This window comes from Choloepus didactylus, chromosome 4 (genome assembly GCF_015220235.1).
Source record: "Choloepus didactylus isolate mChoDid1 chromosome 4, mChoDid1.pri, whole genome shotgun sequence".
In the NCBI taxonomy this organism is placed as follows: domain Eukaryota; kingdom Metazoa; phylum Chordata; class Mammalia; order Pilosa; family Megalonychidae; genus Choloepus; species Choloepus didactylus.
Genome location: NC_051310.1, coordinates 176,927,036 through 176,949,879, shown reverse-complemented (window position 1 = coordinate 176,949,879; position 22,844 = coordinate 176,927,036). Strand labels below are relative to the sequence as shown.

Here is a 22,844-nt window from a genome sequence, read left to right as displayed (position 1 = left end):
GAATGCATAAGAATAAAGATTGATAAATAAAACTTAATTGAAAATTCCAATATGGAAAACCCAGAATTTTCAAAAAGTGAAAATGTAGAAAGAAATATATTCCACAAATTTGTCCAATACACTTCAAATATGAAGAGCTTAGCGTAATCATTAGGTACAACTTATAGGCCAATTTTTAAAAAAAAATATGGGTAAAATTATAACAGACAGATCACAGAAATAGAAATACAATGACTAGCTCACACATAGTAATAGAAATTCAACATTATGAGCAAACTTTGAAAGTTAAAACTGAGAACACAGGTTATCAGGAGATAGAAAGAGATCAGGCATTTGATGCTGAAGGAGTATAGGATGTTCAACAGGATTGAGTGTACAGATCCAAAAATGGTTAGCACGATACTCTGAAGGAAGAACAATATTGTAAGTACACTGAGCAAAGATGACTGTGAGTAAAATTAGAAGAGGAAGGCAGCTAAGGGCAAGTATGACACCAGAAGGAAAGACAGAAAATAAAGAATGTTTCTGTATAACAGTGAAAGCTGGAGTGGCCATGATGGTGATTAAATGTACAAATAAAAACCTGTTTTTACATGTGGGAGAACAAATATATGTCAACTTTGCAAGGTATTGAAAAAGACAGTATTGGGGAAAAATATAATCAACGCAAATTAGAGTCTATAGTTAAGAGTAACACTGTAATATGCTTCCATTAATTGTAATAAAGGCTAAATGTCTATAAGAGGGGGATATAAGGGAGGAGTATGGGTTTCTTGGTGGACTTGTCTGACCTTATCATTTTATTTTATTTTACTTTTTCTTTTATCTTTTTTACTATACTGTTTTAAAATTTGCTTTTAGAGCAATGAATGTGTTCAAGTGCTGAGTGTGCTGATGAATGCACAACTATATAATGATACTGTGAATAATTGATTATACACCATGGATGATTGTATGGAATTTGAACATATCTCTATAAAATTGCAGGGGGGAAATTACACAGAAGCATACAAGTGCTGGAGAAAATGTGGAGAGAGGAATGTATCTATGCACTGTTGGTGGGGAAGTAGAATGGTGCTGCCCATCTGGAGGGCAGTGTGTTGGTACCACAAGAAGCTAAGTATGTGGTTGCCATAAGGTCCTGAAACCTCATTATTGGTTGTATACTTGGAAGGAATGAGAGCAGTGATATGAGTGACATTTGCACACTGGTGTTTATTGTGTCAGTGTTAATGATTTGCAATAGATAGAGGTGGCCTAAGGGTACATTGACTGATGAACAGAATGGTGAAAGGTGGTGTATGCATACAACAGAATATTGAGTGGCTGTAAGAAGGAATGAAGTGGGTGTGATGGTTAAGTTCATGTGTCAACTTGGCCATGTGATAGTGCCCAGGTGACTGGTCAAGTAAGCACTAGTCTAACTGTTACTGAAAGGACATTTGTGGCTGGTTTATTAAATCATCAGTCAATTGGCTGCACCTGTGACTGATTACATCAATGAAGGGTGTGTCTTCCACAGTGAGAGAATATAATCAGCTGGACTTAATCCAATCAGTCAGAGACTTTTAAGCAAAACGGAGAGAGGACCTTCACTTCTTCTTCAGCTAACCAGCAAGGCATTTACTGAGAAGATTATTGAACACCCTCATCGGAGTTGCCAGTTCACTGCCTGAGGAGTTCATCAAATATCTTCATCAGAGTTGTCAGTTTGCTGACTGTCCTATGGAATTTGGACTCATGCATCCCCACAGTTGTGTGAGACACTTTTATAGAATCTTTTATTTAGATATCTCCAGTTGATTTTGTTTCCCTAGAGAACCCTAACTGATACATGAGGTATGCAACTAGGTGAATGGATCTTAAGAAAGCCATTTTGAGTGAAATGCTCCAGAAATGAAAAGACAAACATTATAATGCTTCACTAATATGAACTAAATATAAGGTATAAACTCTGAGAATTGAATCTTAGAGCACAGGTTATCAGGTTATCAGGGGAATGTTTATGGTAATGGTCCCTATATTGTAAGCAGTCACATCTATTCCTGAGTTGTAACAGTTATCTCTAAACTCTGAGATGCTGAGTTCTTTGTGTATGACCTTGTTGGTCCCTGGAACTCTGAGTATCTGTATGACACCTGAAATAAACACTAAAATCATCCCATCTCTTATGAAAGGCATAAAATTACAGATCCAAGAAGATCAGTGTACCCCAAACAGAATAGATCTGAGTAGACTGACTCCAAAACAGTTGATACTCAGATTATCAAATGTCAAAGACAAAGAATTCTGAAAGCAGCAAGAGAAAAGTAATCTATCATATACAAAGGAAGCTCAGCAAGACTACATGTGGATTTCTCAGTAGAAAACGTGAAGGCAAGAGGCAATGGTATGATATATTTAAGAAAATGAAAGAGAAACTCCCAACCAAGAATTCCATATCTGGAAAAACTCTCCTTCAAAAATGAGGGTGAATTTAAAATATTTTCAGGTAGACACTGAGAGAGTTTATGAACAAGAAACCTGCTCTACAAGAAATACTAAAGGGAGAACTACAGGTAGATAGGAAAGACAAGAGAGAAAGGTTTGGAAAAGAGTTTAGAAATGAAGACTGTCAGTAAGTGTAAAAAGAGAGAGAGAAGAAAAATATAAAAATAAAATAAGATATGACATGTAAAATTGAAAAGGCTAAATGGTAGACAGTAGACATTATATTGAGTGAAATCAGCCAGAAACAAAAGGACAGATACTGTCTGGTCTCACTAATATGGACTAACATCATTGAGTGGAATTTGCAAATTGAGAACATAGGTTATCAGGAGAAAGGAAGAGGTTAGAGATAGGGCTTTTGATGTTGAAGGAGTAAGAAAGTTCAACAAGATTGATTGTATAGATCAAGAAATGGAATGGATAGCATAATAGTGTGTAATGATAATACAATATTGTAAGTACTCTGAACAAAGATGAGTGTGAGTACAGTTGAAAGAGGAAGGCTAAGGGCATGTATGACACCAGAAGGAAAGATAGAAGATAAAGATTTGGACTGTATAACTTAGCAAAACCTGGAGTGGTCGATGATGTTGATTAAATGTACAAATATAAGAATGTCTTTAAATGAGGGAGAACAAATGAATGTCAAATGTCAAGGTATTGAAAACTGAATGGTAAAGGGAAAAGTATAAGCAATGCAAACTAGAGTCTATAGTTAATGGTAGCATTGCAAGATGTTTCCATTAATTGTGACAAAGGTAATAGACAACAGCTAATGTCTATAGGAAGGGGATATAAGGAAGTGATATGGGATTCTTGGTGGTGGTGATGTTGTCTGAACTTTTCATTGTATTTTATTTTCATTTTTCTTCTATGTTTTGTATTTTTATTCTTCTTTTTCTTCTCCTTTTCCTCTTTCTTTGGGGAAGAGATGGAAATATCCTTATATAGATTGTGGTGGTAAATGCATGATTATGTGACTCTACTGGGAATCTTTGATTGTTTACTTAGGTTGGATTATATGGTATGTGAATAAAACTGTCTAAAAAAGAAACAGAAGGATACAAGTGCTGGAGAAAATGTGGAGAGAGGGATGTAACTATTCCTTGTTGGTAGGGAAGTAGAATGGTGCAGCCCATCTGGAGAGCAGTGTGGTTGCTCCACAGGAAGCTAACTATGGAGTTACCATATGGTCCTGCAACCCCGTTATTGGGTATATACTTGGAAGAACTGAGAGCAGGGACATGAGTGGACATTGCACACTGGTGTTAATGGCAGCCATGTTCATGATTCACAATGGATGGAAGTGGCCTAAGGGTACATGGACTGATAAACAGAATGCTAAACTGTGGTATATGCATACAATGAAATACAGAGTGGCAGCAAGAAGAAATGAAGTTGTGAGGTACACACATAGGTGAAAGGGCCTTAAGGACAGTGTGTTGAGCAAAATAAGCCAGAATTAAAAAGACAAACATTATATTGCTTCACTAATATGGACTAACTATAATGTGTAAATGCTAAGAATTGAATCTGAGAGCATAGGTTATCAGGGGAAGGCTTATTGTAAAGGTTCCTAGACTGTAAGCTCTTACAGCAGTCACATCTATTCATGTATTGTAGTGATTATCTCTAAATTCTGAGTTGTTGTGCCATGTTTTTATAGCCTGGTCAGTCCCTGAAACTTTGGGTGTCTGTGTGAAGCCTGAGATTCAGAACCAGAATTCAGCAGCTATGAATGTCATTATTGCCCCATACAGTAAATGTTAAAAAGCTGAAAAAGAATCAGACTTCAATTGGAGATATGAACAAAATGGACTTGATTAGAACTAAGGTAAACCAGACTAAAGGGTAAAGGATGATATTGACCATGTTTTAAAAGTTCAACTTCTGTGTGAGACCAAAGGAACAGATGTTTGGTGCAAAATCTATACTTTATATAGTGTGCTATATAATTTAACTTGTATTGTCAATTTATTCAAGCACCATAATTACATGGAACCTTGAATGGGGGTGAGAGCTGGTTGGTTTTTACAGGTTAGTATGGAACCCCAATACATTCCAGAATAATTTGGGCAGAGAATAAGGAGTATTTGCAGGGCCCCCTTGAGGGCCTGGGGGAAAATGTGGAAATTTTAAACTTCCCTGAAGAAGGGGGCACTTCCCAAATATGGGTCCATTGCTCAGCATAGCTAACAGAAGTCACACTGAGCCCAGCTGAAGAGGAAAAGATGGTTTATTATTTATGCTGTTGGAAGGCAGGGGAAGCTTTCCCAAATCTCCTTCCCCAAGTGTCTTTTCAATTGGGTTTTATACCCAGGTTCAGAGATAATCATTCAGTTATTTCTGGTTTTCCTGTTCTCTTCAGGAGTGAATTGACATCTGCAAAAGGTGCCAACACTACATTTACATATATAGACAAAAGCTTATTTATCTCTGGGAGGTTTGGAGCAGTCTCCCAGTGATTCTTTAATTGGCTAAGCCCATTAGAGGCAAAGGGAGTCAACTATTTTAGTTAACATGTAATGGGTTTGGAGAACTTCAGTAATTTGTTATCTCCTGTTTTCCAGGTGACACCTGGAAAATGTGCAAACTTTACATTTACATATATTTGCAGACCTTATATTTATAAATTGCTCCTTTGTGAAAGGAAGAGCTTCCATTATAGCCTGTTTCAAGCTTTGAAGTTTACATTTTAAGGCTACTTTACAATTTCTTGCTTGCTTACAGTTTTAAGATTATATTTAAAAAGTCACTGTTAGATCCCCACATGGGGAATTTCTGATATTCTCACAAGCGTTGGGGACTACCATTGTATTAGGCCAAGTCCTCAATCTTGGGGCTTGCCAAATGAAGCTTGTTAGTGCAAAGGAGAGGCTAAGCCTACTTATAATAGTGCCTGAAAGTCATCCTCAGAGAACCTCTTTAGTTGCTCATATGTGACCTGACTCTTTAAGCCCACATGGCTGATAAACTCACTGCCCTCCCCCTTATATGGCACATGACTCCCAGGGGTGTAAATCTCCCTGGGGCCATGACTCCCAGGGATGAGCCTGGACCTGGCATCATGAGATTGATAAAAAAACTTCTTGACCAAAAAGCAGAAGATAAGTTAAACTAAATAAAATTTCAGTGGCTGAGAGATCTCAAATGGAGTCTAGAGGTCACTCTGAAAGTTATCCTTATACATTATATACATGTCCTATTTTAGTTTTTAGTGTACTAGAATAACTAGAAGTAAATACCTGAAACTGTTGAACCGCAATCCAGTATCCTTGATTCTTGAAGATGATCGTATAACTATAAATCTTATATGGTGGGACTGTGTGATTGTGAAAACCTTGTGGTGCACACTTCCTTTATCCAGTGTATAGAGAAATGAGTAGAAAAAAGGGGGGTGAAAAGTAAATGAATAATGGGGATGAAGAGTATGAGATGTTTTGGGTGTTCTTTTTTACTTTTATTTTTATTTTTATTCTCATTTTTTGAAGTAATGAAAATGTTCAAAAAATTATGGTGATGACTGCACAACTGTGCTGATACTATGAACTATTGATTGCACACTTTGGATGATTGTATGTTATGTGAATGTATCTCAATAAAATTGCATTAAGAAAACTACACAGAGTTGTTCACCTATTGGACTAAGCATATATCAAAATCTTAATGACACAATGTTTGGTATTTGGGTCCAGTACTTATCAAATGCACTCTTCCCAAATCTATCAAAATTGCCAATGTGCATGCTATCCAATTCCACAACTCTTCTTATAAGTATTTCTTGTGCAGATGCATAAGCAAACGTGATATATCTTATTTACAAATTTATTCTTTGCAGAATCATAACCCAAACAATGCAAATACCCCTTAGTAAAAAGAAAGTTTAAATAAAGCATTGTAATTTCATGAACTGTAAGACCATGCAGCCGTAAGAATAATGCTGAATATCTTTATACAATGACACAGAAAATTCTCCAAAATGCATTGCAAAATGAAGACCTGTGCTTATTAATCAATAAGGTATGTGTAAACTATCATATGTATGTTTGTCATTAAATATTTCTGGAAGTATTAAAAGAAACTGACAATATTTGTTGACTCCAGTGAAGAGAAGTGTGCCTCTGGATGTATGTGTATGAAAGGGACACTTTCTCCTGTGCATCCCATTAATTATATTATTTGAATCATGTGAATATATTACCTATATCCAAATATATTAATAATAAAGATACATGTATGCATTTATATGTATATGTGTGTGCATTATTACCAATAATTAATTTAACAGTAAAAAGTATTTTCTAAGTCAAATATTTAGGACACAATACATATATTTTTCTATATGTATGAATGGTTTCTGGAAATACACATAAGAATAATAAAATCAGTTGATATGATATTGTTTGGTAATGCTTGAATCTGAAGTCACATATATACCTTTAATATTTAAAAAAATTAACAATTTAAAATTAAATAATAAGGAACGAGATAAAACTTCATTGGCCCAGAAGAGTTATAAAGCCAATGCTTAGTGTTGTGCAATTTCCTCCAACCACTCTGTTCTCATGACTTGGGAAAACTAGTGGTTAAGGCTATGTGCCGGTTTGAATGCATTTTGTCCCCCAAACACCATTATCTTTGATGTAGTCTTGTGGGACAGACTTTTGGTGCTGATTAGATTTGCTTGGAATGTGCCCCACCCAGCTGTGGGTGGTGACTTTGGTGGGATACTCCCATGGAGGCGTGGCCCTGTCCATTTAGGGTGGGCCTTGATCAGTGGAGCCATATAAACGTGCTGACTCAAAGAGACTGAACAGAGTGCAGCTGTGAGTGACGTTCTGAAGAAGAGCAAGCTTGCTAGAGAGGAACGTCCTGGGAGAAAGCCATTTTGAAACCAGAACTTTGGCACAGACGCCAGCCACGTGCCTTCCCAGCTAACAGAGGTTTTCCGGACGCCATTGGCCATCCTCCAGTGAAGGTACCCGATTGCTGATGTGTTACCTTGGACGTTTTGTGGCCTTAAGACTGTAACTGTGTAGTGAAATAAACCCCCTTTTTATAAAAGCCTATCCATCTCTGGTGTTTTGCATTCCGCAGCATTAGCAAACTAGAACAGGCTATTTTGTGAGATGGGTTATAGGTGTGCTGTTTTGAGAACTCTCTTTTTCTTTTAAATTGATTATATTTGTCTGTGGGCAAACATGTCACTAGCATGTGAGTATTAACATTTAAATCCAAATGCTAATTTTATAGTTTACTTTTAATGGCTTTCTATTAATGGCAATATATTGCTTAAAACTTATAGCATTGAAATACATTGTTATTCTTGTCATCATATAAACATTCTATAAAACTATCTACATTTTTTAAATCCATTTCAGGCATAAAGATAAAACCAAATTTCTCTAGAATAATTTTTATACTCAATTACATTGAGAATACATTTGTTGACATTTATCTCACTCTTTCTTTTCCATGCTCAATACTGAAAAATATGAGTGGTGCTCTGACTTTTAGAGACCAATTTTAGAAATTATATCATTGTGATTTAGATAATGTGGGAGCCCCTGTCCCCCAAGTGTCTTGAAAACTGCATACAGCAGTTTACTTGACCTAGGACCTAGGACCTAGGGCCTATTCTTGTAATATCAGATGCTAACTGTAATCTATGCCCAAAACTACCTCCTCCCTGAGACTCACTGAGATACTGCTATCTCTATAATCCTCCCTGTTGATTACAATCAACCCCTCCCTACATTGCACAGCCCACTCCCTGCCTTATGATCTCATATGCATTGGAATGTTGAGCACTTATAACCAGCTTATTCAGCCCCCCAAAGTGCAGACTATTTCCACATTGTGCTCTGAACTTGCTGCCATTCAGAACAGCTCCTTAACCCATTCAGAGAAGCTCCTGATTTCAGGGCAAAGTGGCTCAACTTCCCCACCCTGTAGGTAAGCCCTGTAATAAAAGCTCATGTCTCAGAACATGTCCAGTGCTTTCTTTAGTACTTTGGATACAAAAGCTCTCTTGGGCCATGACAGATAATTGCCATCAAAATTCCTTATTTTTAGATTTGTGAAAGGAAAATAAATGTAGCAGCCTATTCAATTTTATGTAAATAGATAATCATTGTTTTTTGGCTTTTCAACAGTAGTCAATTACTCTTTTTCCTAGCCATTCCATTAGAAAAATCTGTGCCAAACTGTATCAAAAATCTTGTCAAATATAGTTAATTATTCCCATAAAGCATGACCAAATTTTTTTAACTGGAAAGATTTTAGATGGCTAGAAGCTGATTGTGCTGCTGTGGTAAAAGAAGTATAAAGTAGTTAATGCATTAAAAGGCAATCTATCAGAACCTAAGATGGCAACTAGTTGAGACAGGGCAAAAAACACCTCCATGAAAAATGCTAGATAAAAGCCAGGAAGTGACCCAGAACACCAGTTCCAGCAATGCACCAGCTGAACAAGGTCTGCTAAATCCACAGGGACTGTGCATTTGGTGAAACTGGGAGTCTGCATTCTGAAACAAGTGAATGAGCCAGCTGAAAGTCTGGTGACCACGCTGTGGTGTGGGGAAACCATGGGTTGGCATTTAGAGATGCTAGTTCTTTATAAAAACAAACAAACAAACAAAAAAAAAAAACAGGAGTGTCTGCAGATACAGCGGCAAGAACTGCTCAGTGAAGAGCGGCAAGAACAGGCTGTGCCAATGCCTCAATATCTGGCATGCAAGATAGGCCTTCCCACACCTGCTGCTAATTATCTTGGAGCCAGGAGGGCAGAGGGGAGCCAAAAGGAGAAAGAAACCATGCCCCATGCAGCCAGCTTCCTGGTGGGCTGGGGACGCTTCTGCCTGGGGCCAGAGCCTTAGCCCAGAGCTGTGCCAAGGGTCCCAGTGTGATGGGGAGTGTTTCCCACAGCACCACGCACATGCCACAATATCAGCAATGGACAGTGGCCTTTAGTGTACTCACAGCTAATTGTCCTGGAGCTGAGAAGGCAGAGCTATGCAAAAAGGGGGAAATTAACACGCCCCATTCAGCCATCTTTATAGCAGGCTGGGAATGCCCCTGAATGGCCCAGTGGCCCAGGGCTTCCCTGGAGGGCCAGTGTGCACTTGTGACATGGCACAGCCTTCCCTAAGCAGAGGTCCTGGAAGAGCACAGCTGAGAAGGGGGACCCACTTGGAAATCCCAGGGACCATATGCCAATACCAAGGATTTGTGGGTCAGTGGCAGAGACAATCTGTGGTAAGACTGAAATGAAGGCTTAGACTCTTGCAACAGCCTTAAATCTCCAGGAACACCTGGGAGGTTTGGTTATTAAAGCTACCGTCCCTCCCTAACCACTCAGACACATGCCCCTCATTCAGGGCAGACAGCACCAAAAACACACCCAAACTTGCTGCACAAATTGAACTCCACAAGAATCAGACCCCTACATGGTACAAAGACAAAGCTGGGAAGAACTGACTTGAGGGAAATAGATGACTCTTGGACACCATCTGCTGGTTAGTTAAAGAAAATGTAAGCCACCAAGCTGTAGACCTGACAAATTAGAGATTGGTGTTTTTCATATTCTGAAAGAACCCTATCAAGTAAAGCAAATGCCAAGAGGCCAAAAACAACAGAACATTTTAAGGCATATAGTAAAACCAGATGATATGGAAAACCCAAACCCAAACAGTCAAATCAAAAGGTCAGAGGAGACACAGTACTTGGAGCAATTAATCAAAGAACTAAAGACAAACAATGAGAGCATGGCACAGGATATAAGGGACATGAAGAAGAGCATGGCACAGGATATAAAGGACATGAAGAAGACCCTAGAAGAGCATAAAGAAGAACTTGCAAGGGTAAATAAAAAAATAGATGATTTTATGGAAATAAAAGAAACTGTTGACCAAATTAAAAAAGATTCTGGATACTCATAATACAACCCTAAAGGAAGCTGAAAAATGACTCAGCATCCTCAAGGACCACAGAATGGAAAATGAAAGAACAAAAGAAAGAATGGGGAAAAAAAATTAAAAAAAATAGAATGAAATGAAGTTCAAGGATATGATAGATAAAATAAAATGTCCAAATTTAAGACTCATTGGTGTCCCAGAAGGGGAAGAGAAGGGTAAAGTTCTAGAAAGAGTACTCAAATAAATTGTTGGGGAAAACTTCCCAAGCTTTCTACACAATATAAATACACAAAGCATAAATACCCAGTGAAGTCCAAATAGAATAAATCCAAATAAACCCACTCCAAGACATATTCTGATCAGACTGTCAAATACTGAAGAAAAGGAGCAAGTTCTGAAAGCAGCAAGAGAAAAAAAATTCACCACATACAAAGAAAACAACATAAGAGTAAGTAGTGACTACTCAGCAGCCACCATGGAGGCAACAAGGCAGTGGCATGACATATTTAAAATTCTGAGAGAGAAAAATTTCCAGCCAAGAATACTTTATCCAGCAAAACTCTCCTTCAAATTTGAGGGAGAGCTTAAATTTTTCACAAACAAATGCTGAGAGATTTTGCTAATAAAAGACCTGCCCTACTTCAGATACTAAAGGGAGCCCTACCAACAGAGAAACAAAGAAAGGAGAGAGAGATAAGAGAAATTTAACAGACATATATAGAACATTACATCCCAAATCACCAGAACATGCATTCTTCTCTAGTGATCACGGATCTTTCCCCAGAATAGACCATATGCTGGGACATAAAACAAGCCTCAATAAATTTAAAAAAAATTGAATTTATTCAGAGCACATTTTCTGACCACAATGGAATACAAATAAAGTCAATAACCATCAGAGACATAGAAAATTCACAAACACCTGGAGGTTAAAAACAAGGGGGAGATGAAAACATTCCCAGATAATCAAAACCTGAGGGACTTCATCACCAGTGGAACAGTCCTATAAGAAATGCTAAAGGGAATTGTGCAGGCTGAAGGGAAGGGACACTAAACAATTAACTGAAACCACAGGAAGAAATAAAGATTTCCAGTAAAGATCACATGGTAAATATAAATACCAATACTGTATTTTTGATTTGTAACTCCACTATTTACTTCCTACAGGATCTAAAATACATAAACTGTAATGATAAATCAGTGGTTTTGGACTCAATGTAAAATATATAATTTTTGACAAGAACTACATAAAGGTGGGGGAATGGAGGAGTATAGGAACATAGTCTATGTGTTCTATTGAAGTTAAGTTGGTAGCAAAGAAAAACAAGATTTTATAGGCTTAAGATGTTAAATTTAAGCCCCATGGTAAACACAAAGAAAGCATCAGAGAATATGACCATAGAGATGAAAAGTAGAGTATGGGTTATGAGAAGTGGGGGAAGGGGCAATGGGGAGTTAAGAAATGAGTGTAGGGTTTCTGTTTGGGTTGAAGGGAAATTTCTAGTAATGGATGGTGGGAAGGTGATGGCATTGCAACTTTCTAACTGTGATTAATCCCACTAATGGAATGCTAGGGAGGGGATGGAATGGGGAGATTTAGGCTGTATATATGTTTCCACATTAGCAAAAAAAAAAAAAAAAAAAGACAGTCTAAATAGAAAATGACAATTAAATGGCAAGGATAATCCTGGATGGGATCTGAGGATGGAGGAGAGGAGGATCAAAGGGACACAGTTGGGACATAAGAAAAAAAAAAAGGAAATATAGAATGTAAGTTTTGTATCAATGTTGAATTTCTTCAACTTCTTAGCTGCGCTTAATGGAATTGCATAAAAGAATGCTCTTGCTCATGGGAAATGTATATGTGAATTATACTGTTTGTTCAAGGATGTGTGCAGCTTGCTTTCATATGTTCAGAAGACAGAGCAATAGGTGATGGATGACAGATGGGGAAGGAGGGAGGGAAAGAAAGAAATGGTGGTGTGACAGGATGTTAAAGTTGGTGGATCGGGGTATTGGGGGAGGGGGTCAGGGTATGCTGGAGTTCTGTGTATGGATGCTTGATTAAAATAAGTACATATGAGTAAAAGTATTTTTATTTATGTTGTTCAAAGTCACTATGACAAAATAAAATATGCATAACATGCAGATAATTTATCATAAAGATAGATAGGTCTTAAGCATTTAACTAAATTTTGGCTTTTACCACCAAACTAAGTGCAGGTATCTTTTTCTCAAAGCATTCATTACAGCAAAACATTCCCCTTAGCATAGAAGTGATATCAAGAATGCTTTCTGGATTTACAAAACCAAGCTTATGAGTCAAAGCTATTATAATATGCAAAATCCTTCAACCACACTATGTAGTTACTTAAGATGAATTTCATTAGCTTCTTAAAAAGGAAATAATGTTGCTTTTGGTAAAACATATCTGAGATACCATTGCAGTATTCATTGTGAAGTTGGAATGGTAAATAGCTCTACTACTATTAAAACTCCCGTTTTACTCAGCAAACTACAAAGAAGAAACAAAAAGCAACTGAGGCAGGCTGATGTGCTAATTGTGGTACTTAACTGTGGTGCTAATTAAGACCCCTGACTCTGTGGGAAAGGAGGAACTGTAATAAACAAGTCATGCTGACATCAGCAAGTCTGCTTATTTTCACCAAATGAGCCCATTTCTACACATTCTGCCTGGGCAACTTTTGTTCATTTATGGTACTCAAGGATGCCCTGCCCTAGACAACTCACATAGCTCATGTCTCCCTTCCCCCTACTCCCCTTTCCCCCATGACTTTTCTTTGTTCTAAGCAGATATATAAACTGTTTCCCTGCCACCTTGCTTTGAGCTGTAACTTTCTTTTAGTTCTGCTCACACACATGCCACTTAGCTCAATAAACTTATTCTGGATCTTGGTTTTCGGAGACTGTTTTCAATTTAACATTATTAATTATGATTCTTTATAATATATAGAGTAATATAACAGGGATATTCTCATATTTTTGCAAGTCTTGCCATTATATTTTATGAAAAGTTATATATATATGATATACTTGATATACATGTATAAATATGAAAAAAATGTATGCACACAAGCTCACCTGTTGTATACATAAATACTGTGTGCACATGCACATACACATAATCATTCTCAGGGGTCAGTTAGACTCCTTAGAATATAATGAGAAAACTTCATTTGGGAAAATACTTGGAAGATAAGAATTTACCATAGTTCTTCATGAAGTCACAAAAGAGTCAACGTGGTTTTTGGTGAGAATGCAGACTTATTTTTAACAAGTCCTATCAGATTAAATATGAAATACAAGAAATTGATATTTATGAATTCATTTATTCATAAATATTTTTATTGTGGCACAGTCCTATTCTTGGGTAAATGGTGGTTTTAAACTTTCATTTTATTGTTTCCCTGAACCAACTGAAGATTTCGCCTACATGAATTCTAAAAGCTAACTTTTAGAATTAATTAACCAAATTGATCACTCCAAATAAAGAGAATATTTACATGAGGAATGTCCTGCCCTGAAGGTAACTTCAGCCTTAAGAAAATCCACTTCACATTACAAAATGAAATTCATAAACCAACATAACACTCTGAAAAAAAAAAATGATGTGAAAGATAAAAAGTACATCTCAAACTTTGGAATTTGGAAACAAACCAGTTATTCTTTGCAGCTGATCAAATAATTCAAATGGTTCAAATCTTTACTCTCTACCCTATTAAAATGTAGAAGGAATATATGAGATATAAGTAAGCTTTCATGTTTCCAGATTAACACAAACCTAAAAATTTAAGACTTTCTGAATTCAAATATGACTTGGTAACAAGGAATTTAGCAATGAATTCTATAATTGTGAAATACAGTACACATGAACATTTTGTGAAGATTTCTGCTTTTATTCTTCCAGTTACATAAAAGAATCACCTTTCCCCCCTTGAAGCTAACTAGGGTCATGTAACTTGATTTGTCCAATCAAAAATGAGTAAAAGTGCAATTTTCCATGCACTCTTCCCCTGTTGCTGCAACCCTGTAGAGATATTGGAGCATCCATCAGCTGGGGTGCCACAGTGAATATGTGTAGCATGCACCTCACCTAACTGCACTGGATATCACAGTATGAGTGAGAAGCAAACATTTGTTGTTTTAAGTCATAAAGATAATGGGATTGCTTGTTTTGTCAGTGTGATGAATTGAATTTTTATCCTAATAAAAGGTATGCTCTTAATCTTATTCTGCATTCCTGTGTGTGTGAACCCATTGGTAAATAGAATATTATGAAGATGTTATTACTTGTTAAGTTGTGGCCAACTGATTCAGGCTGGGTCTTAATCCATGTTACTGAAGGCCTCATAAGGAGGAGCAGAAAGTCAGAACTTAGAAACTGGAAGAACAGACTTAGAGAGCAAGAGATCAATGCACAATAGGAGGCAGAGATATAAGCCAAGGAAACCCAAAGATTGTGGCAAGTCACCACCAGAATGACCCAGATTTTGGGGAGAAAGCATGACCATAAGCCAATAAACTGCTTTTGTTAAGGTAACTGATTGTGTGGTTGTTATAGTAACCTGGCAAAGTAAGCATAAACTAGCATATTCCAGCATAGTATTCTCAGAAAATAAGGGGAGAGAGAGAAAGGGAGAGCGAGAGCAAGACAATGAGAGAGAGAGTGAACGAGAGAGAGAGAGAGAGCAAGAGAGAGAGCATGCACATGAGAGAAAACTAACTCATTTTACCATATAGTATTTCTTTGGATACTGTCACCATTGAAGTTAAACTTTTAAAATTATCCCTGAGAGAGGTTATTGAAGAGCAAAGCAATGCTTAAATGGGTATGAAAATATTGCCTATGAGAATGCACAGATATTTAGAATAATATTATCATTCAAAAATGTAGATTCATAATATGAAACACTTAAAAAGAAAGAAAATTTACAACTAAAGAAAAAAGAAAAAACAACAACACTCAAAATAACCAAATACTTCACACTCAAATCTTCAAAGGATAATCCATGTAAAAAATTGTGGTATGTTCCTCTGGTTATTTTCATAATGGAGATCTCTGTTTTCTTTATGCAGGTCTTGTTTTTTAAATATTCTACCAATTCTAGATAACAAGAAGAAAATGATTTTATTGGAAGGTTATTGATTGCTCATCCAACAGAAATGCTGGCAATTCATGATTAGAAATTAGGCAGGCCCTGAGAGAGGTAGAAAAGATCACACCACACAATTTGGTTTTGAAAATATCACAGGACAATTGCTGTCTCCAGCCCCCATACCACAATCTCAGGTCACTGGTGTCTCCTTCAGTGGGTCTTCATGTTGCAGTGACTTTCCTTAATAATATATGTGCATCTCTGGGTTATCGAAATAAATATCAGTATCACAGACCAGAGCCATCATCAAGTCACAGAGCATCCAGGGAACAGAAATGGGAATATGTAGGCCACTTTTCACTTACAGAGTTGGGGTTAGGCTTGCTTATTTTAGTATTTCCTTAGGTATAGAAAGGAAGTTTGCACAATATTTAGTAAATCCATAACAAATATTCACTTCTCACATACAATTAACATAAACACACACATACACACACATCTATGTATTTGTTTCCAACAAAAATGCAATCATATTCCTAAAATTTGTTTTTCTTTCGTTTGTCTCGATAAAGTTGTTTTCCTTTGAACAATTATTCTTATACATCATGATTTTTATAGCTGCAAAATTACTCACTTAGTGATTCAGAAAGTTATCTAATGAAACCCGTGTATTTAGACAGAGTTTTCTTTATTGCTATTAAGAATCTGCAATAGTATGACATTATGAATATTTTTATTTTTTCCAAAATTCAGACATGAATTGCTGGGTAAAAGGGAAATAAACATATTTGTAAGTATAAGTACTAAAGTAAATAGCATTCATTCATCTTGATTTTAAATATTTACTTAATAGAGAGAGAGAGAGAATGTAAAAAAAAATCCTCCTTTGTCTGAACCTTACAATTGTCATTTACCAACAATAGGCAACTATACTTAACAGTTCGGTGCATATCTTTCCAGCTGTCTTCAATCTATTTGTAGTTGTATTATGTACAGTTTTTTACTTGATCAATTTACTTATTATGTATTTGTCAAGTTCCTATAGCTCTAATTCATTATTTTAAATATCTCTACTGTACTACACCATACATTGTCAAATTACTCATGTTTACACTGCTTATTGATGAGTGTTTTCCTTTTTTTATTATTACAATATTAAATATATTTAACTATATTAAATTGCCTGTATTCTACCATATTTAACCTAGAGAAATGGCAATTTCATATAGTTTAATGTGATACTATTAGAGAAAGTCTTCCATAAATATTTCAATACCCAATTGTGTGCATATGTGCTTATATGTATATTCTCTGTATAGATTTTTAAACAAGCAATTCTGGAATAAACAGTAAGCATATCTATATGTTCCAAATAACAATAAATATATACTAATGAATACATTACCATTCTCTACCCCCATAAATGAGGTATGAAACTGAAACCATGGGCAGACCAAAACTGTTTTGGGGGAGTATTGTCCTCCATTTCTGTAATAATTTCTTTGGAGCTTGTTTAACCCAAGAACACACAAAAAAGAATGCACAGAAAACTGTCTCTTGTCCTTGAGACACCAGGAACAAAGGTCTCCACACTCAGAACCAAGATTATGAGGACAAGGAGACACTGGAAGCAAATCAAATGTGAGAGGTCCTACAATAAGGAAAATCCATTCTAAAATCCACTCTACCACATATGAACAACTCTATAATTAGTCAATTGGACTATGCCAAGTCAAACCTCCTCACTTCTGTCACTACTGTTCACGTCCCTTTCCTATAAAATTCCCCTTAATTCTCAGATGGAACAGACAGATTTGAACCTTGCCTCCTGTCTCCTTGCCAGCTGGCGTCACAATAAAAGTATTTTCTCAGAATCTTAATGTCATAATGTTGGCTTCTGTGCACATCAGGCAGTGAGTCCTTGCTTCGTAACAAAACTGCCATTGTTTTGTAACCTCTTTAAAATGAGGTATTTCAGCATTTTCATTATTTTCAATTTGATACAGAAGAATAGATTGCCCAAATGCTGATGTCATCATATACTTTCTTTTTTTTTTCTTTTTTTTTTTAAGAGGAGATGGTAGAGAAGGATTTTCTGGAAGGGGTGATAAAAACTTGATCACAAACAGTTCCATTTAATTTAAATGTAATCATAATTATTTAAAACAAACACCTTTCTGAGTTGTACAGTTTTTTTGTTTTGTTTTTTAGTGTAACAAAACACACTTCAGGTTGTATTTAATTTAAATATTTGTAAATAGAAGCAAATGTCTGAATGTGGCCTGAATCAAGTTTAAATAGTGTTGGCTCATACTGATTATGGTGCCTGAGAGAGACCTACATATACATAGTCCATTGTTTTACTGTCTTGAGTTGTCTTAAACCTGCAAAATACACAGTGCACATTTTTTCTATTGGTTTCATGAGTTGTTTAATTTAGATTGATTGGAGAATTTTCTTTCCATTATTAATCAGGCTCTATTACCAGAATAGTATTACTTCTCTATTACAGGCTTTGTGTAACATCTTTTCAATTAGTTTTTCTTCCACGTAGCTTCAATAAGATCAGGAAAGAATAACTGAAATCTGGCCCATGCATCCTTGTAAGTGTACCATGATCATCTCTGACCTCTCAGTTTGGAGTAGAGATGTACGACCTCCACATTCATACCTCTGAGTTCCTGATGATGTTAATGGAATGGTAAGTCTTCTAATAGTCATTCTGAAGACTCTACTATGGAGAAATTTGTTGTACAAAGTCTTCTCCATCCTGCCCATCTGTATTAAAGATTGTGAGTACTACAAAAGAACATTTTACTTAGGTTAACACCAAAGGAAAAGACATAACAAGGAGTTGGTAGTAAGCTTTAATTTTCCAGCAACCCTCAAGAATTTTTCTCTGAACATAATGTAAAGTGAATGGCTGAATTATATTTAAACCTCAATATTTTGTATCACAAAGGTTGAAATTAGAGTTATCTCATTTTTTAAAAACTGAATTTAACAGGTATAAGGTTTACCTATTTCAAAGGAATTATTCTGGTAGTGTTAAAGAATCAGATCTAGAAACAATCAAGTAAGGTATACTGTAAACATTGTGATTATAAATATTTTCATTCCTGTCACAATAATGGCAGTACTATTATTTTCTACAAAAACTTTTTAAAAACTCTGGTTTCTCAGGAATATAAAAATTGTCTTCAAGAACCTGGTTAGGGTCTTTCTCCAATTCCTCCAGCCAGATGATATACCGCCAAGCTCACTTCATGTGCAAGGCTGTCTGCATTTTCTTGTGAGTCTGCTTCTGCATATACTTGGACCACATCTTCCATTCCAGAGGGCCGGACAAAAGCTTGGGAAAGCCTGTACTTCTTAACCAAGTCACTGATTGCCTCCTGTAATCCTGGGGGTGTTACTGCTTGTCTTTCAGCATCAGTGGTACTAATAACTTGCCTGTCTGAAACCTTAACTTTCAATTGTCTGTTTGGAAGATCTGTATAGACAGCATCCCACTGTTGTACAGTCCAGCCCTTCAGAGTCAAAATTGATTCAATCACCAGCATGTTAGAAATAGCATCACCAACTGCCTGGTTAAACAAGTCAATAATATTTTCAAGCAGCTTAACAGCTTTCATTTTCTTATCTTCTAAATCATTTGCTAGTTGTTTTATCTTCATTTCAGCAGCTTTACTAAACAGTACTGTGCCATGCCCATTAGCTTCAAAATAAACTCCAATGTCAAACACTTGAGCCTTGTGGTGCAAATGTCTTACACTAGTTTTAGTAGAATAAACAGGTACCTTCATAATTTCTTCAAGATACTGTGTTGAACTTCTATTTGCATAAGCAGTTTGTGCAACACCAATATTCAAACGCTCTCCAATCTCCAAAAGAAGCTCTTTAAGGAAACTGCTTGTTAATGTTGCTATTTTGTCTCCATCTATAAGATGAAAGTAACCATCAGCATCATCAAGGTAGTAGTAAACAATTCTGTCTGCATCTCCATCAAAGGAACAGCATCTTTCATTGGACTTCATTTCCATTTCCTGAGGAGGCGTCTGATGACTTTTCACAAAGTCAGCCCCACATAAGTGATTGAGTTTCCCTTTCGTCCCATCATTAAATAGCTGCACTGACAGCCCCTGTAAGAAGTAGTGTTCCGTTTCTCTTAGCTTCAGGGCCCCTATACCATTTGCACAGTCGACCTTGAGTGATCTATATTCATTTCCATTGCCGGAAGCCTGTTTGGAAAGTTCCACAAAAGCCTTAGAGAGTTTCTGGTAGTAACCTTCTATGGTTGCCTTTCCATATCGGCCACTGGTATTTTGACAGTACACCATGAAGTGCAGCTGCGGTTTTGTTAACAAAACATAATCATGGAATTGGCCTCCCAAAGCAGTCACGCCATTGATTACAGATTGTGCAAGTTTCTCTCTGCTGGGCCTGGTATCTCTGCCAATAACTATGAAGGCATCTTGTTGCAGATTCACAGCTTCTTTCTCACTGATGTCAGTCAGCACTCTCTGCATATCTTGTTCCTCAGCGTTTACCAAACAGGTAGCATGTTCCTCCCAGGATGGTGCTAACATTTCACCCAAAGGATCAACCAATTTTACACCATTGTCTTCCTCAGGATTGTGTGATGCTGTCGCCAGGACTCCTATTGTAGATTTTGTCTGTTTTGACCTCAAGACAGCTAATAATCCCATGCAAAACATGACATGATCAAGATGTTCTGCCTCAACCGAAATCCAGCAGTCCCATAATGAAGAATGAGTCCATTGGGCTTTGCATGTAATGCTGAATGCTTTGTAATGGCATCTAAATCCATGTCTCTGCCAGAACTCCACTTCTCCGCAGCACTTACTACTGCACACGGGCGCTCGAAACTTTTAGACCTATCATATACTTTCTAGTATTAAATATTGGCAATTTTTCTATTCTTTTTCATCTGAAAGACAGCAACTTTGATCTGACTTATTTTTCTTCTAAATTTTTGATGTCTTTTGACATTTCACCTTATAAATTACAATTCTTATTGAGCTAATGTAGACTCACATGCAGTTGTAAGAAATAATATAGCAAACTCTCTTGTATACCTTGCTCAGCTTCTCCCATTAGAAATGATTTGCAACATGACAATAACATGACCAGGATTTTGATGTTGATACAATCCTCTGATCTTATTTAGATTTCCCCATTTTTACTTGTACACATGTGTTTATAGTGTTCGTGTGTGTGTATATTGTGTAACAGTAACTTTTAAAATATAACCTAAAACTGTAAGCAAGCAGGATATTGTAAATTAACCTTGGAATGTAACCTAAAGCAGCTTTTCCATGTAATCTGGAAATGGGAAATGTGTGGGAGGTGAGGAATTTTGGTCACACAGGACAGCAAGATATAAAGTCTGCAAAGGTATGTAAATGTAAATTTTGCACCTTTCACGGGTGTCACCAAGCTCCAAAGAAAATAAGAAAACAGGAAATAACTAAATTGATTAACTTCCTTTTTCTCTAATAGGTTTAGTCAATTAAAGAATCACTGGGAGATTGCCCCAAACCTCCCAGATATGGATAAGCCTTTTGTCTATCATTCTTGTGGCACATTAACTGAATGATTATCTCTCTTTGTCTCTGAACCTGGGTATAAAACCCAATTGAAGAAACACTTTGGGGAGGCAGACTTGGGAAAGCTTTCCCTGTTTTCTCACTGGCATAAAAAAAAACATCTTTTCTCCTTCAGCCCAGTTCAGTGTGATTTCTATTGACCACACTGAGTGACAAAACCAGATTTGGGAAGTGCCCCTTCTACAATTGAGTGCTGTACAATTTTATCTCCTGTGTATGTTTGTGTGTCCACTTCCATGGTCAGTATAGGATCAAGGATCCTTGGTGTTGCTCTTTTATAGCCACATCCATATCCTCCTCCTCCTCTTCCTCTGTGCCCCATCCTGGTACCTAATTTTTGGCAACCACTAGTATATCCTCCATTTCTAAAATATTTTCCTATCAAAAGTGTTATATAGATGGAATTGACTTCTGGTATGACAGTGTGAGAAGCTTGGCTGATATGCTCCCCAGTGAAATTGGTAAAAACTAAAAGAAAACAACCATTTGAAGCATCTGGAAATGATCCTAAGAGTAAACAGCAAATAAAGAAACATCTATCCCAGAAAATATATAGAAATATTTAGTAAGAAAGATAATAATCTGTGGTATTTGAAGTAAAAATACCCTAAATTTCCTCTTCCCAGTTCAAAAACTAGAGACTCTACTCCAGTGTGCTGCAGCCAGCCAACAACTCTGGGCTCCCTCTCTCCAGCCTTCAACTGAAAGGCTTTCTTCTCAGAAGAAGCAAGACCTCGCTGTTTCTCATCCTTCCCCCAGCTGCTTGCTGCTAAAGCTAAGTCCTGGATGAGTGTGATGGAAAGGTGGAGCTCCCTTTTTCTGCCCAACTCATGGTACACTGAAAATATTGGGATCCTGATAGCCCTTCCCCCAGCAGGTGAAGGGTCTGGGAGGCCTCTTGTGATGGATGACCTCAGGCACACCCCTCCACAACACTAACTGCAGCAGAGGTGTCATGCACAGAAAAGCCATTTCCAGGACCTGATATAGAGATTTTTCCTTGGGGGTAGAAGCACAATGTAAAACAGGTAACTCTTTATCTCTAAAGAAATAAATCTCATTTATAATAGAGTGTTGAGATGTTTAAACCAGAGGGCACTCCCAAGAATAGTGAAGATAGTGGTGTAAGATTAGTTTGTAGAGGATCTATGCACCAGGGCATTGTTGAAGGCAATAGTCTTAACAATTGTTGGAGTTTAACTGCTGGGTGTGGTCAGGGAAAGAGTGGAAGACAGCCCTACAAGTACCACTACCCACCGAGTGACTGGGGCCTGTCCTGAGGAGAAACACTGGACAGTTAAGCTGTGAAAGGGGGAACTTCACTTAAATACTCTAACCAGTCACTAATAATAAAAACAAGTCACAGAGGGGAGGGAAGCACTTTCCAAAAAAAAAAAAAAAAAAAAAATGCAAGGCATGTGAAGAAACAGGAAAGTATGACCCATACACCTGGAAAAAGGCAGGTAACAAACTTCCTTTGAGAGCAACCAGATGTTGGATTTAAAAGAAAATTATTTCAAAGTAGACATTACCAACATGTTCATAGAACTAAAGGAAAACATGAGTAAGAAAGAAAGGAAGGTATGATAACATCTCATTAAATAAAAGAATATTTATTAAGAAGTAGAAATTATTTCAAAAAAACAATGAAAACATAGAATTGAATGGTACATAACTGAAAGTAAGAAAAA

General features: G+C 36.8%; 1 protein-coding gene across 1 annotated transcript; it reads right to left on the bottom strand.

The window, feature by feature from the left end:
• Positions 1-18,675: 18,675 nt before the first annotated feature.
• LOC119530789 (phosphoacetylglucosamine mutase-like) lies at positions 18,676-20,354 on the bottom strand. The gene is given in 2 exon segments (XM_037831558.1): positions 18,676-20,267; positions 20,270-20,354. Coding segments are annotated over 2 exon segments (1,617 nt in total). The 3' UTR covers positions 18,676-18,735.
• Positions 20,355-22,844: the final 2,490 nt, after the last annotated feature.